At 43.9% G+C, this 16318-nt stretch overlaps 1 protein-coding gene across 1 annotated transcript in view; it reads left to right on the forward strand.

The window, feature by feature from the left end:
- The window catches only part of LOC101555625 (coiled-coil domain-containing protein 162), a 60551-nt gene that overhangs the window by 25789 nt on the left and 18444 nt on the right, over window positions 1-16318 (forward strand). The window contains exons 8-10 of the mRNA XM_055136650.1: window positions 6730-6839; window positions 11684-11833; window positions 13181-13234. Coding sequence (XP_054992625.1) covers window positions 6730-6839; window positions 11684-11833; window positions 13181-13234 — 314 coding nt within the window. The remainder of the gene's footprint in view (window positions 1-6729; window positions 6840-11683; window positions 11834-13180; window positions 13235-16318) is intronic.

Here is a 16318-nt window from a genome sequence, read left to right on the forward strand (position 1 = left end):
TTTCCTAAAGGGAAGCACCAGAGGTGGGTAGTGTTCAGAGAGGGAGAGAGGGTAAGTGGTCTGGCTACCAGGAAGCCAGAGTTTTCTCTTGTTCAAGGATCTGGGAACCACAGGATGAGGGTTAAAGCAAATCTCTCATTTAATCCCCAGCATGCAGCCTCCTGCTCTCCTCCATGGTTCTGTCAAGAGCTGCTGAAAGAAATCCTGGGGCTGGGGGTGTAGCTAAGTGCTAGAACATTTGCCTTGCACGTATGAAACTCTGGGTTGGATCCCTGGCACCAGGGAGCAGGGGGTGGAGGGAACAGTCAGAAGTCTTGACCACACACACTGAAAATGAGACATCTTTGGAGACCACCAGTTCCACTTGGCAGGAAATGACTCTTGGATGAATCTTGCTTCCCAGGACTCCTGCCTACACACGCAGGTGTTTGTCTGCACTGGAACCCAGGAGGTGGGAACATGCTGGGAAATCTTCCCAGCTCATCTGGAAAATGATTCCTCTTCAGCAGTACCCAGAGCTAAGTCCAAACCAGCTCTATGGGTACCTGCCATGTGGTGGCTCCCAAACCAGAAGCGTGTGGCAGAGGTGACTCCTCACCTTGCTAAAATGACCTGTGAGCAGAGACCCATCATGGAACTACTCTAAAAGGAGGATCCAGGTTTTTTGTCTAAAGAATTTCTGGAGCATGCATGAGCTCTGTTTTTGTCAACGCTGAGACTTTTAAAAGTCTCCAATGTCTCAGAAAGTGTGACTTTCTCATGGTCTTCTCTCCTTTGGATTTTCTTCTTCAGCTGTGCTGGGACAGGGGTGATATGGCTCCCCTTTGCTGTCCTACAGGAAGAGTAGATTCGTGGCTTCTGTGTCCCAGCTGACACACCAAGAAGATGGCTCTGTTTTATGATGAAAAGTAGACAGTTGTAGGAATGTGGAATCCCATTTGCACAGACTTCCCCCCCCCCCCAGCCCCATGAGTAATACTCTCAGTACAAATCACGGGGCCATTCCATCAGCGTGTTTCTGAGCGGGCCGTGCTGGACATGGGCCCCATGTGCTTAGGACTCCCGGCAGAGCAGGAAAGTGCATCATCAGAAATTCAACAGCTGGGTTTAGGAGAGGCCCTGCAGGAGCTCCTAGCTACTAAGGGGGCGGAAGTGGGAAGGGCAGCACTCCCACAGCAAAGAAAGGAGTGAGAGGGGGCTTGCCTCATCTCCTTTAAGGTCCTTGGTTGTAAGACTCCCCTGGAACCCTACAAAGGAAGTAGCCCCCCTTCCCCACCTCCACACTAATTAACTTGCTCCTGAGACTTCCCTCTTCCAGATGCAAGTCAAGAAGGTTAACACAATCCCATTGTTCCAGCTCTCTAAGACTTTCCAAGAGGTGTTTTTTTTTTTCTTTTTTGGATTACTTTTGATGATGCTCAGAGGACCCTGTGGTACCTAGGATTGAAACTGGGACTCCTGTATGCAAAGCACGTGCTCCAGTTATTTGAGTCATTTACTGGGCTTAACCTTACTGTTTTTAAACAATACATTCATGTGGTCCAAAATTCAAAATTATATAAATATACATATACACTCCCTTGCACCCTACTTGGCCATCCCTATGCAACCGCTTCCTTCAATATACATTTATTTGTACATACAGTACTTTATTCTTTCATTCAATACCCTTATTTATGAGTTGTTTTAAGTTTATTTTGGCCACACCCAGTGATGCTCACCGGGGTTTCCTCAAGACTTAGTCCTGGCTCTGTGCGCAGCAATCACTCCTGGTTGTGTCAAGCACTGTTTTAGGGATAACATTTTTTTTTTCGTTGTTTCAGGGATGTTCCTGGCTTTTCAGGGAGAAAACAAAATAACCCTGCTCTATAGAGTTTGCCATCTAGAAGGGCTAGACAATACATAAACAAGAAGTAGAGTTAAGAGGATGATTGTGTTGAACAGCGTGGTCAGAACAGAATTCCTTTGGATAAAGCGAGGGAGTTATGTGAGTTTCTGGGGGAAGAATATTCCAGAGAGAAGACAACCCACAACAGTCCTGTGCAGAACATGTCCACCCTGCCTGTCATAATTAAAGGCCATGATCTACTAACTTAAAAAAGACCATGAGTGGTAAAGGGTTTTATTTTCCTTATTACATATCTTAAAATCATACAACAACCACAAATCGGCTCTTACTGATTTATTTTCTGATCATTCTATTTGCCATTTCTTAAAGTTTTGTTGGAATCAGTAATATAAAATCAATTTGTTATGTGCCTAATGGGGAAGGTTAGGGATGGCAGGGAAAATGGGGACATTGGTGGAGGGAAGGTCACACTGGTGGTGTTGGAACATTAAATGTGTGAAATAACTGTATATAACGAACAACTTTGTAACTCACAGTGGGTTTTTTTTTAGAGTTGTTTTTTGGGGGTCACACTCGGCAATGCTCAGGGGTTATTCCTGTCTCTGTACTCAGGAATTACTCCTGGTGGTGCTCGGGGGACCATATGGGATGCTGGGGATCAAACCCAGGTTGGCTGCATGCAAGACAAACGCCCTAACTGATGTATTATCGCTCTGGCCCAATCATAGTGTTTTTAATTTTTAAAAGTTTTTTAAAAGGAGGGGCTGGAGCAATAGTACAGCGGGTAGGGCATTTGCCTTGCACGCGGCTGACCCGGGTTCGATTCCCAGCATCCCATATGGTCCTCTGAGTACCCCCAGGGATGATTCCTGAGTGCAGAGCCAGGACTAACCCCTGTGCATTGCCGAGTGTGACCCATAAAGCAAAAAAAAAAAAAAAAAAAAAAATTTTTTTAAAGGAACTGAAAAAAAAAATGAAAGACCGTGATCTATCTGTGTCATGAGAGAGTCTGAGAGATGGCATGGAGAGGGTGAGGTAGAGAAGCACCCACTGTGTAGGGCCTGGAAAAGACTTTAGTACTTACTGGAAATGGAATAGGAGACTGTCCCAAATTCTAAGTGGTATGCTCTGACATAGGGATTAATAGAATTTCCCTGGCTGCTGTGTTTAGAATTAACTATGAAGGAAGCATGGGTAGAAGAGGGAAGAGAACTGAAGGCTATTACTATAATTCAAGCAAGAGGAGAAAGTGCCTCAAGCAATGGAGGGAGAAGTGGAAGTCTTAAGGGGTCAGATTCTGGGCATGTTTTTAAATAGTCTCTAATGGGTTGGGTATTTGTTATGGGAGAGAGATGGGTCCTTAATGCATCCAAGATTTCTTTAAATTATTTTAAAATTGCATTTATTTATTTATTTGGGTTAGGGGTTGGGCCACACCTGGTGGTGCTTAGGGGCTATTCCTGGCAGTGCTCAGGGAACCAGATGTGATGTCAAGGATTTGAACTGGGATGTCAGCCCATGTAGTTGCTTTACCTGCTATACTGTCTCTCCAGCTCTGATTCCAAGATTTCTGGCCTGTGCGAACAGGAAAACAGAATTGTCCTCACTAAGATGGAGAAGACAAAATTAAAGCAGGTTAGGGGGGAATGGTCAAGAATTTCATTGTGCACCAGTGATGTTTGAAATGTCCCTTAGGCACCTAAGAAGAGATGCCAAGTGGGGGTGATAACTAAACTTCTGGGTTTTCAGCATGTAGGTGTAGCCATGAAATGAGATGAGATGATCAAGGGCTATTGTTGGAATAAAGGAAGTGGCCCAAGGGGTGAATACTAGAATTGTCTAAGAGCTGGGGTGGGAGGAAGTTAGGAGAAGCATCAAGAGAAATAAGGAACAAGCAGTGACTTGGAATAGATGGAGTCCCAACATCTGGTACTGGGAGTTTTTCAAGCAGGAGGAAGTGACAAACTGAAAAAATAGTGCTGGTAATTAAATAGAACCACTGGTTTCAGTCATGCTGACGTGTATGTGACAAAGTTCACTTCAGTGGACTTGACATGAAAGCAGGGTGAGTGAACGCTAGGATTTTGAAAGGAGCCACAGATATTAAGTATACATTTCTGTCTGAGAGTTTTGCTGTAAAAGGAATCAAGGACAGGAGGTAATAGCTAGCAGGGAAAGAAGAGGTTAGAAGAAGAAAATGTAAGAAGTGGGAGAAACAATGTTTGCCAATATTGTTGCACTGGCACTAGCCGGTAATGAAAGAGAGAGACACTTGAGCCCCGTCTATGGAGAGGGTCTTTCTATTAATTCTCTAAGAGTGAGCTATAACCTATAAAAAGGAAAAAAAATGAAGAACCTTTCCCATCCTTCAGGTACCCCCCAAAACAAACAAGAAACATCTGTGTCAGTCTCTCTTGCCCATTTGGTGTGACCATGTGTTGCCTTCCATGCATTCCCCCTGAGTCTGTCGGGCCTTGTGCTCTCTCATTCATCTGGCAGGCCTTTATCCTACCTGATTAGGATCATACACAGCAAAAAAACTTTTCCTCCCTTTTCTGGCTGACCTTGGGGTCAGTTTCAGTGTCTCAGTTCTCATTTGTTTCATAATTATCATTACATTCAGTTTCTTATTTGCAGTTTCTTAGTTGTCATTACAATTGGTTTTCATGAAAGAAGGGGTTGTAATATTAAGAAGGAAGAGTTTCTGGGACAATAATCTTGAGTAGGCTTGAAGGGATGACATCCTCTTTTAATATTTATTCTATCTGCCCTACATAAATTTCTTGCCCACTGTTCTGCACCTGGAATGTTAATTTATGATTCTTGTCATGAGTCCATGGAGCAGTTCCTCTTTCATTGTCACAGGTGCCGACTATTCCTTTGGAGGGATATACCACAGAATTTGTATTTTTTCTAGGCTTTGATGCCCCAATAGATGCTACTTAATAGTTGCACATATGCCTCATCCATGTACATTTTAGTCCTTGCTGATTTTTCAATCTAGGAACTGAAGTTCACTATTAAACTAAAAGCTCACTGTCAGCCCTCACTATTTCTAATTTGTGACTTGACTCTTCTGGATTTTCTCCCTTCTCCTTTTTCATAATGAACTATCACTGTCATTCTGTTACTCATCGAGTTGCTCGAGCGGGCACCAGTAATGTCTCCATTGTGATACTTGTTACTGTTTTTGACATATCGAATAGGACACAGGTAGCTTGCCAGGCTCTGCTGTGCGGGCAAGATACTCTTGGTAACCTGCCTTGCTCTCCTTGAGGGAAGGAGGAACTGAACCCGGTTAGGCCATGTGCAAGGCAAACACCCTACCGCTGTGCTATCTCTCCAGCCCATATGTATTTATATCAGTAATAAATATTAGATATTTGAATTGTTTAGATCAAATAGGGATCAAACAGGGAAACATTGCAGAAATTCAATACCATCTATTTTAGGTTATGGAAGGAGGGGGCATTTGGGTCACACTCGGTCGTGCTCAGGACTTACTTCTGACTCTGTGCTGAGGGATCACTCTTATCATTGCTCGGGGAACCACATGGAGCCTGGGATTGAACCACTATTAGCTACATAACAAGCTAACCCCTATACTCTCTCCACCCCTTATTTTGGGGGTCACATACTACACATTCCCATATCCACATTCACTACTTCCTGCATGAGTCGTAGAGTAAGCATAACTTACTTACTCTACGATGTCACTGTCACTGTCATCCCGTTGCTCATCGATTTGTTCGAGTGGGCACCAGTAACGTCTCTCATTGTGAGCAGGTTTTTGGCATATCGAATACACCAGGCAAATAAAATTCAAATAAAATAGCAGAAAATCAAATGAAATTCAAAGTTCATAATCATTAAATCCTAAATAATAATTCATTTGAGTTTAGTAACAGATCTACTCATAGAAGAGATGCAATAATAATATCTAACCTATACATAGAAGAACTCTCATTTGACCTCATAACAATCCTGCATGAATGAGAAGCTCAAAAAGGAAATAGTTTCAGTGACAGAACCCATACAGTCACATCATAGAGCTGTGCCCTAATCCAGCCTAATGCCATTATCTACACTTAACATTCTCTAAATCGATGAATTTAAATAATACTACAATTGATCCATGTCATTTGATTTCTGAAAATTCTTAATTTCGAGGAGAAAAATTAACACTGTTTAAGGTAATTTGAGTTCTTACTTTGAGTTGATTATATAGTTAATTATAATAATAATTATTTTCTGTTTAATAATTAACTATATAATCAATAATTTTGCCTTATAATATCAGGTGTATACTTAACTAGATAAAGGGAAAGCTTTTCATTTATCTGCTAGTCATATTAGATCAAAATAATTTTTAGACAGACATAGGGACTTCATGAAACGTGATGTCACACAAAATCAATAGTAACATTTGTCTCAGGGGGGTTAGGTATAGTAGAGAGTATTGTTCTTTTCTGGTCAACAGAGATACTTTTCACAAAATTTTTTCATTAGGACTCTTAATAGTGATCTCCCCTACATCCATGTTCAGAACATCCTGGATCCTCAATCACCTGGTTCCCTCCCCTGCTTCACCCATTCATTTTGGTGTCTATGGAAAAGATCACTTGTGTCCAGTGTTGTGTCTCAGAGTTACTTGTTTTGTTTTGTTTGGAGGATCACATCCAGCAGAGCTTACTTCCAGCTCTGTGCTCAAGAATCCCTCCCAGCAGTGCTAGTGGGCCCATGTGGCACTAGGGATCAAATATTCTCACAAAGAATGTGCTCCCCCTTGAGCTATATATCTAGCCTCAGAGTCACCATGTCATAGCTATTATGGCTGTTCAATGTTTCAGAATACTCATATTGCTATGTTTGTACCCCAGATCTTTGGAAACACCGAGTCATGAAAGAAAACTTTTCAGTTACGGCACCACAAATAGTCGAAAACTTTATCCAGAAATTAATGGAGAATTATCAGGATGGTGGGCTCGAGGTATGTATTAAAAAATTAGTCATTCCACAAAATGATCGCACTCATTGGTGAGATATGAAAAACACAACCTGAGACTATTACCCATGAACAATAGAAATGACTGGCCCATGGTTAGAAGCTCGTCTTTTTTTTTTCTTTCTTTTTGGGTCACACGTGGCAATGCTCAGGGGTTGTTCCTGGCTCTGCACTCAGGAATCACTCCTGGTGGTGCTCGGGGGAGACCATATGGGATGCTGGGGATCGAACCCAGGTCAGCCGCATGCAAGGCAAACGCCCTACCACTGTGCTATCGCTCCAGCCCAGAAGCTTGTCATTAATGGGGAGAAAGAGGACAGGGCAGTTAGGATAGAGAAGAGATTATGACAACGATAGATGGAAATGATCACTCTGGACAAGAATGGAGTGCTGAAAGTAGGTGAAGGGGTATACATGATAATCTGACAGAACCTATGCCACAAACCATAATGATCAAAAGGAGAGAGAGAGAGAGAGAGAGAGAGAGAGAGAGAAGAGAAGTATCTGTCATAGAGACAGACTGGGGATGAGAGTGGGGGTTGGAAGAAAAGAAATTGGGACATTGATAGTGGGATATGTACACTAAAGGGATGGGTGTTGGAACAGTGTATAACTGAAACCCAATCATGGAAAACTGGACAACTTTGTTTATCTCACAGTGATTTAATTAAAAACTTCTTTTAAAAAAATTAGTCATTCTAGGGCCAGAGAGAAAGAGAGAGAGAGAAAGAGAAAGAGACTGAGAGAGAGAGAGTGTGTACAGGAGAAAAGCCACTTGCTTTACATATAGTTGTGGTGGCTATCCTGGCTATACCCTGGTTAAAATTTCCAGTGCCACATAGGGACCCCAAACACTGCTAGGGATTCTTTTTTTGAGCACTGCCAGTGTGGCCCCTTTTCCCCCATAATTAGTCATTCTGTTTTACTAAGTACAAACAAGGAAAACTTTCTCTCTAATAAATGCCCTAGTGCTTCCTTCCTCCCTTAGAATGATGATATAAATACTGAGGCTAAACATAAAGTAATAATCACTTATTGCCTTCTTAATGTTGGGAAAGGCTGATTTCTAATTAGTGGGAAGTGAATATGAAATTTGAGTTTTATTAGCAACATTCCTTATTGTTGATTTTTTGATATAAAAAGTGTTTAAAGAGAAACCAAAATAATATAAGATATCATGACTCAGAAAACATTTGAAAATGAATAGTATGGAGAGCAGGGATGAGGCTCAGTAGTACAGGATGCACTTTAGATGCATGAGTGCCTTTATTCAATCTCCAACACCATTATTTTTTCAAGAGTTATAAATTAAATTAAATTTTAATTAAGTATAATATGGGCTCATGCATGAGCGCATATTGGACTTTTTAAAGATTTTAGTGTTTTTAATTTTGGTTGGTGTGTGTGTGTGGGAGGGGGCACTGTAGAGCTTCCATATGATCCAGCTATCCTACTTCTTGGCATATAATCCAAAACACAAAAATTTTATTTAAAAAGATTTGTGCATAGCTATGTTTATTGCAACACTTAGCCAAAATATGGGAATAGTCCAAATGTTCAATGACAGATACATGTTTTATTAAGTTGTGGTATCTATACACATAATGGAATATTGTACAGCATAAGAACATATGAAATCTGGGCCAGGGAGCTAGTATAGCCTGTGAGGTATTTACCTTGCACACAGCTGACCCGGATTTGATCCTTGGCACCCCAGATGGTTCCTTGAGCACAGAGCCAGGAGGGAAGCCTGAGCACAGGCTAATGAATGCCAAAAATCTAAAATAAAATTGTGGGAAAGACATGAAATCATGTAATTTGCTGCAACTAGAATGGAACTGGAAGGCATCATGTTCACTGTCACTGTCACTATCATCCCGTTGCTCATCGATTTGCTCGAGTGGGCACCAGTAACATCTCTATTGTGAGACTTGTTATTACTGTTTTTGACATATCGAATACACCACGGGTAGCTTGCCAGGTTCTGCCGTGCAGGCGAGATACTCTTGGTAGCTTGCCTTGCTCTCCTAGAGGGAAGGAGGAACTGAACCCAGGTCAGCCATGTGCAAGGCAAACGTCCTAGCCGCTAGGCTATCGCTCCAGCCCAAGACATCATGTTAAGCAAAATAAATAAGAGGGACAAACTCAGGGAAAGAGGTGTCAAAAAAAGTGGTTTGGGCTGTCACCCACAATACATGGGCTGCTCCGACGGCTCAAAATATCCGGAAGCCAGGAGCCGAGTCCAGTCTGAGAAGCAAAGGCCACCTGGGGAGAGGCGAGGCTGGAGCCTGGGAGGTGCTCCCCCTGCTCGCTGAAGCCATGAGGCCACTCTGACCAGCTCCCCCCAGTTCCAACCTTTCCTGTTATGGCTCTGATGGCCCCACCGCCAGTAGGCAGATCTCGAAGTGAGGAAAAAGCAACACCCCCTTTTTCTGACCTCTAGTGAGCCTTGAGGGGAGACCTGGCCATTCCTTTCTCTTTAGTGGAATACAGACCCACCCCTGGGAGCCTGCTCCTTGCTGGGTGAAATATCCCGCCGGCTAAGCGGGAATGACATCGACCCACTAGGCTGTTTGAAGTCTGCATTGAATTGCAGACTGCATTGCATGCGGTTTTTGCAGTGGCTTTAGTCCGAGATGCGTCTGCTCTGCAAATGAGCTGTTGGCTAAGCGGGCTGGAGCAGGGCCTATGCATGGAGGAGGCCTGGGATGGAGCCACAGAACTGCTTGGTGGCCAGAGCATTGGCCACAGCACCCTCACTCCCTCCATCAAGCTGGGAGGGAGTAGTCCCCAGCAGCACCAAGTGTGGCCCCCAAACCAAAGCAAACCAATAAAGAGCTGCAGGAGTCCCCAGGCGCACATTTGCCTATGTCTGGGCACCCCTGTCCAGCTCGGGATGGGGTTGTGTACCCGGGCAAGCTCTGCACACCAGTCCCCACCTGGGTGAGTTGCCAGCAGCGCAGGGTGAGCTCCCAGTGCGGGTTCCAGTGTGAGCGCCCCGTGACTTCTGGCTCTCACAGGAAGTGTTTCTGCACCGGTGCATTCACGTGGCCAAGTCCAGCTCAGAGTGCAGGCAGAGTCTTGATCTCCCTTTTTTCTCAGAGTCAGCAGCACACTTGGACCATCCTGCTGTGCACATGCCAGGGACCAGATAGGCCACGCTCACCCCCGTTTCCAGGTTGGGGGTCCCTTGTGAGGTGCCCCTTGTATGAGGGTGCAGGAAGAGGAGCCTGGCACCTCCAGAGAGTGAAGATCTCTACTTACTGTTTCTGCAATAGAAATCCCAGCAAACTGCTCTGCTTGAGGACTTTTCCAGAAGCTTTAACCTCTTTCAATCAAAGCATGCACTTTCCTTACATGTACATTTTATACTGAATCACATTTTATAATTAGGTTGTATTAGAAAATGGAAACAGATGAGTTCAAAAATAAACTCTTCATCTTAGGCTCATCAATAGCTATTATTATTTTGGCATGTTTCCTTTCAAGTCTTATTTATAACTCTTTTTTCTATTGATATATAATTTTGTCTTTCTTAGTTCTGTCCTACCAGATTTAATTTTTTCATTTTAAGTTGAAATTAAATTGCATTTAATATCATGTAAGTTTCAGGTGTATGTTTTTTTTTTTTTTTCATCAAAACACGTTGGTTCTGCTATGACCTTTTGTCCTAGGGTATAGCTTTGTCAGTAAGCATATGTCCAGAGTATATTTATGTTCCTGTTTAGATTTCTTGATAGAGACAGCCTAGATGAATACAACGATTTTTTTTTCTATTTTAGGCACTTTTGATTGTTTCCATTTTTATTAGGAAGGCTACTATAAGGAACATTGCTTACATATTTTGTAGCAGATAGCTTTTGTTTTTCCTTCAATATAAATTACTAGAAGAGAATTACTGGGTCCAAGGCCATGCACAGTTTACAATCTTGTGGGGTCTTACTTGTTTGGGAAAGAGGGAAGGTCCTGGTGGTGCTCTGGGCATTTTGAGGATTTTTTCTTCAAGAGAAAATAATTAAACGTTTTTTGCTGGGGAGGAGAGGAGAGTAGAAAGGTTTATTGGAGAGTAAAGGGAAAAAGGAAAAAAGCTCTCCCAATCAGGTAGGAACTTTGATTAAGTTCAAACATTTTTATTTTAGGGGCCAGAGCAATAGCACAGTGGGTAAGGCCCTTGACTGGGCCCGAAGACCCAGACTCAATCCCCAGCATCCCAGAGGTTCCCCGAGTCTGCCAGGAGTGATTCCTGAGTACAAAGTCCTGAAAAACAGCAGGATGTGGTTCCTCGAATTTGTTTTGTTTTGTTTTGTTTTAGGGAGCATTTTTGTTTGTATTTGCCATGCTGAGTCTTGAACCTGGGGCTTCCCTCATACAGGGCACATGCTCTACCATTGAGCTCCATCTCCAGCTAAATATTTTCATTTTAATTATTTGTTTTGTTTATATATTTATGGTTTGGGACTTACTCAGGGTCCTGGAGGTGCTCAGGGAATCATGTTTGGTGCTGAGGATCAAACCAGGGTGCACCACATACAAAACATCACCTTAATCCCTGTCCTACCTCTCTATTCCCATGACTTTGATTGATACCCTTTTCTTAGTTAGGACATGAGGACAGGGGCATTCTATAGGTCTCCGTTCCTACTCTCATCCCTGACCCTGACGCTCTTCAATGCAGACCCTAGAGAAGGGCTCTGGAGGCTGGAGCCAACAGTTTTTGGAAAGAAGTGGTAGCCAGTCTGAGAGCTGAAGCACGCAGGCTCAGCAGTGGGGGTGTCAGGATGGTGTCACCCTGCAAGAACTGCAGTGAACTCTGTCCCCTTCCTGTCCAGATTTCTTTCAGGAAAGACCACCTCGAGGCCTGCCTCCTTTCCCTGGGCGGTGAGGTGATGGCAAGAGAACGCAGCAACTTTGAGACCTACTCCATGTGTTACGAGCATGTGCTGGAGCACACCCGGCAGCAGCTGTGCCGCAAGGAGCAAGTACATGCCCAGGGAGACCAGAACTGTGATGGGGAAGGAGTAGGGCAGGGGGGGCCAGGGGGGCTCAGAGGAGGAGCCAGGGGAAGGGAGAGGGGTTCCCAGGCAGGAGGGAGCACACGCCACCGCCACCGGTTAACTGTCCTGTGGCTCACTGTCCCACCCTCAGCTCAAATCAGGCAAACCATGCCTACAGTCTGTGGGCATGGTCTGGGCAGGAACTGAGCCCCCACCCCCACCCCAGGAGGCTGTTTTCAGGACAGTCCTCCCAGTCACGGGTGAGACTTCCTGGAAATCAGACTCCACTGGTGTAATCCAGAGGTCACATCTCCTGTCCTAAATTACACACTGTTTTGCCAGGGAGTCCACAGAGGTTCCATGTCATTTGTGTAACTAGGAAAAGTGTGAGGGTCTGAACTCCACTGCCTCCCCCCTCCCCTTCCCTCTTCCCTCCTTCCGCAGATTTTGGCTTTTGGGCCACACCCAGCATGCTCAGAGCTTACTCCTGGCTCTGTATTTAAGGATAATTCCTGGAGAGCTCAGGGGACCACATGGGCTGCTGAGGATCAAATCTGGGTCTGCTACATAAAAGGCAAGCACCCTAACCTGCTGTAGTATCACTCTTATCCCCCTGTGAGAGTTTGAAAACAATCAGACTTCTAAAAGGTCAAAGAGGAGGACTGGAGAGATATACAGTGGGGAAGGTGACTGATTTGCATGCAGATGACCCAGAATTGATCCTCAACACCCATATGGTCCCTGAGCACAGCTAGATGTGACACAAACACTATCCCCTAACCTCACCCCGCCCTCAAAAAAAAGGAGTATCAAGAGATGATACAGAGTTAAGGCACACGAGTAGTACTCACCAGACCTGGTACAATCCCCAGCATCATAAGTTCCCCCAAACATTACCAGATACAGCCCTGGAGACCCCCAGCACTGCCACCACAGGGTCCAAGCAGCACCACATCCTTGAACCTTGCACTGAAGCACCAGCTGGGTTGCCTAAGAATGACTGGAAGGGTCCCCTTGTCCCTTGAGTATGCTTGGGATGTCCCCCTGCGCCACACACAAACCACAAAACAAAGAGCAGAGCGTGTGTCCAGGTTCTGCTGCCACGATGGCTTCTCCCCGCTGCTAAGGCATCTGATCAGTGTGGCTGCTGGAAGCTGATGGTGGTGTGGGGGGGCACCCTCAAGACCCAAAGGGGCAGCAAGCACTGTCTGGGATCCAGGTGGAGCCGTGAATGTCAAATGAGGGGCCCGTTCACACAAACCAGAGGGGTCGCAGCATGAGCCATGGGTGGAAGAATAAAGCCCCTTGTTTGTGCATTGTTTTATTCTGCAGGAATTGGCTGTTAGTCAAAGAGGTCAGAATCCGCCTGGAGATGATGCGAGTCAGGTGGGTCACCTGTTACCAGATAGGTCTCTCTGCTCTGTCTCCAGCCCGTCCTCCCTCATGGGGTCAGAAATAGGCAAAGAAAACTTCTTTGCTTAGTTTTATTTGAGGGCCACCCCAGTGCTCACCCCGGTATGGGTCCAGGGATCAAAGCATAGGTTCTGGTTTGTCAAGCTCTGTCTCTGGCAAGACAGAATCCCAAGGAATGGGATTCACTGAAGGCGCACTGCAGGTTCCATCTTTAGGAAGCAATGAGAGAATTCTTTGTGATTTCATTTTTGGATAGCATCTGTGTTTTTCTATGTCTTTGGTGTTTGTTTGTTTGTTTGGCTTTGGGACCAAGCAAACTCAGGGCTAACTCCTAGCTCTGCATTCAGGAGTCACTCCTAGTGGGCTCAGGGAACATATGGGATGCAAGGCAAGTGCACTACAGTCTGTACTATCACTCAGGACTGTTTCTGTTCTTTTCCTTTGTGTTTTTGTTGTTAATTATTTGTTTCCTTTGGAGTCAGTGAAAGTGGATCCCAGGGAAGAGAAATGTAGGTTAAGAAGTGAGGTAGGGGCAGGGTTGGAGGTGGGCCAGATCAGGGTAGTGCTTGCTCCAGATGAAAACGACATTGCTGTGTGTGGAGAGTCTCCTGGGGTCATCCATCAACTCTTTACTGGTCACTGGCTCTGTGTCATTCTGGAATCTGTGAGCCCCTTTAGATTCTTCCACCCCCATTTGTCCCACAGGATATTCAGTTTGTTCATTAGAGTCAAAATAAAAGTGCATGTTTATTACTGACAGAAAGAGCTGTTTTGTAAGATTGGCATTCAACCTGTTTGGAATTCCTGAATAATTCTTTATTTAAAAATATGTATATGGGAGCAAACAAAGACACCACAAAAAAAGAAAACTACAGGCTGATATCTCTGATAAACACGGATGCAAAGATTCTCAACAAAATATTAGCAAACAAAATTCAACAATTCATCAAAAAGATCATACACTACAACCAAGTGAAATTCATCCCAGGGATGGTTTAATATTCGGAAATCAACATAATCCATCATATCAACAAAAGAAAATATAAGAACCATATGATCATATTAATAGATGCAGGGAAAGCATTTGACAAGATCCAACACCAATTTATGATGAAAACTCGCCAAAATGGGTATAGAAGGGGCTTTCCTCAATATAGTTAAAGCCATCTATCACAAGCCTACGGCAAGCATCATCCTCAATGGAGAAAAACTAAGAACCTTCCCTCTGAGATCAGGGATGAGACAAGGATGCCCACTCTCTCCACTCCTGTTCAATATAGTACTGGAAGTACTTGCAATAGCGGTTAGGCGAGGAAAAAGGTATTAAGGGCATTGAAGTAGGAAAGGAAGAAATCAAACTCTCACTATTTGCAGATGATATGATACTATACTTAGAGAACCCTAAAACCTCTACCAAGAAACCCTTAGAAACAATAGACTTGTATAGTAAAGTTGCTATAAAATCAACACCCAAAAGTCCATGGCTTTCCTGACATGAAAAAAGCAATCCCATTCACAATTGTGCCTCAAATGATCAAATACCTCAGAATCAACTTAACTAAGGAGGTAAAGGACTTGTATAATGAAAACTACAAAACATTACTTCAGGAAATAAAAGAGGACATGAGAAAATAGAAAGATATCCCCTGCTCATGGGTTGGAAGAATTAATATTATCAAAACGGCAATACTCCCCAAAGCATTGTACAAATTCAATGCGATCCCTATAAAGATACCCTTGACATTCTTCAAAGAAATGGAACAAGCACTCCTGAAATTCATATGGAACAATAAGCCCCCACGAATAGCTAAATCAATTCTTGGGAAAAAGAAAATGGGAGGAATCAACCTCCCCAACTTCAAACTCTACTACAAAGCGGTAGTAATTAAAACAGCATGGTACTGGAACAAAGGCAGAGCTGCAGACCAATGGAATAGGGTTGAATATTCTGACACACCATCCCAAATATGTGATCATCTAATCTTTGATAAGGGAGCAAGAAATGTGAAGTGGAGCAAGGAAAGCATGTTTAACAAATTGTGCTGGCAAAACTGGACTCATATGCAAAAAAATGGACTCAGATCTCCACCTATCACCATCACATGTACAAAAGTCAGATCAAAATGGATTAAAGACCTCAACATCAGACCAGAATCCCTAAGGTACATTGAAGACAAAGTTGGCAAAACCCTCCATGACATTGTAGCCAACGGTATCTTCAAAGCTGACACACCACTGGCCAAGCAAGTAAAAACAGAGATAAATAAATGGGACTATCTCAAACTAAGAAGCTTCTGCACCTCAAAAGAAACAGTGACCAAAGTACAAAGACAGCCTACAGAATGGGAAAGGATATTTACCCAATACCCATCCGATAAGGGGTTGATATCAAGGATATACAAGGCACTGGTTGAACTCCACAAGAAGAAAACTGCCGATCCGATCAAAAAATGGGGTGATGAAATGAACAGAAACTTCCCCAAAGAAGAAATCCGAATGGCTGAGAGGCACATGAGAAAATGCTCGACATCACTAATCATCAGGGAGATGCAGATCAAAACAACAATGAGATACCATCTCACACCACAGAGACTGGCCCACATCCAAAAAACAAAAGCAACCAGTGTTGGCGCAGATGTGGGGAGGAAGGGACTCTTCTTCACTGCTGCTGGGAATGCCGACTTGTTCAGCCCTTTTGGAAAACAATATGGATGATTCTCAAAAAATTAGAGGGGCCGGAGCGATAGCACAGCGGGTGGGGCGTTTGCCTTGCACGCGGCCGACCCGGGTTCGATCCCCGGCATCCCATATGGTCCCCCAACCACTGCCAGGAGTAATTCCTGAGTGCAAAGCCAGGAGTAACCCCTGAGCATCGCTGGGTGTGACCCAAAAAGCAAAAAAAAAAAAAAATTAGAAATTGAGCTCCCATTTGACCCAGTAATACCACTCCTAGGAATATATCCTGGAGAGGCAAAAAGGTATAGTAGAAATGGCATTTACATTTCTATGTTCATTGCAGCACTGTTTACAATAGCCACAATCTGGAAAACACCGGAG

This window comes from Sorex araneus, chromosome 4 (genome assembly GCF_027595985.1).
Source record: "Sorex araneus isolate mSorAra2 chromosome 4, mSorAra2.pri, whole genome shotgun sequence".
NCBI lineage: Eukaryota > Metazoa > Chordata > Mammalia > Eulipotyphla > Soricidae > Sorex > Sorex araneus.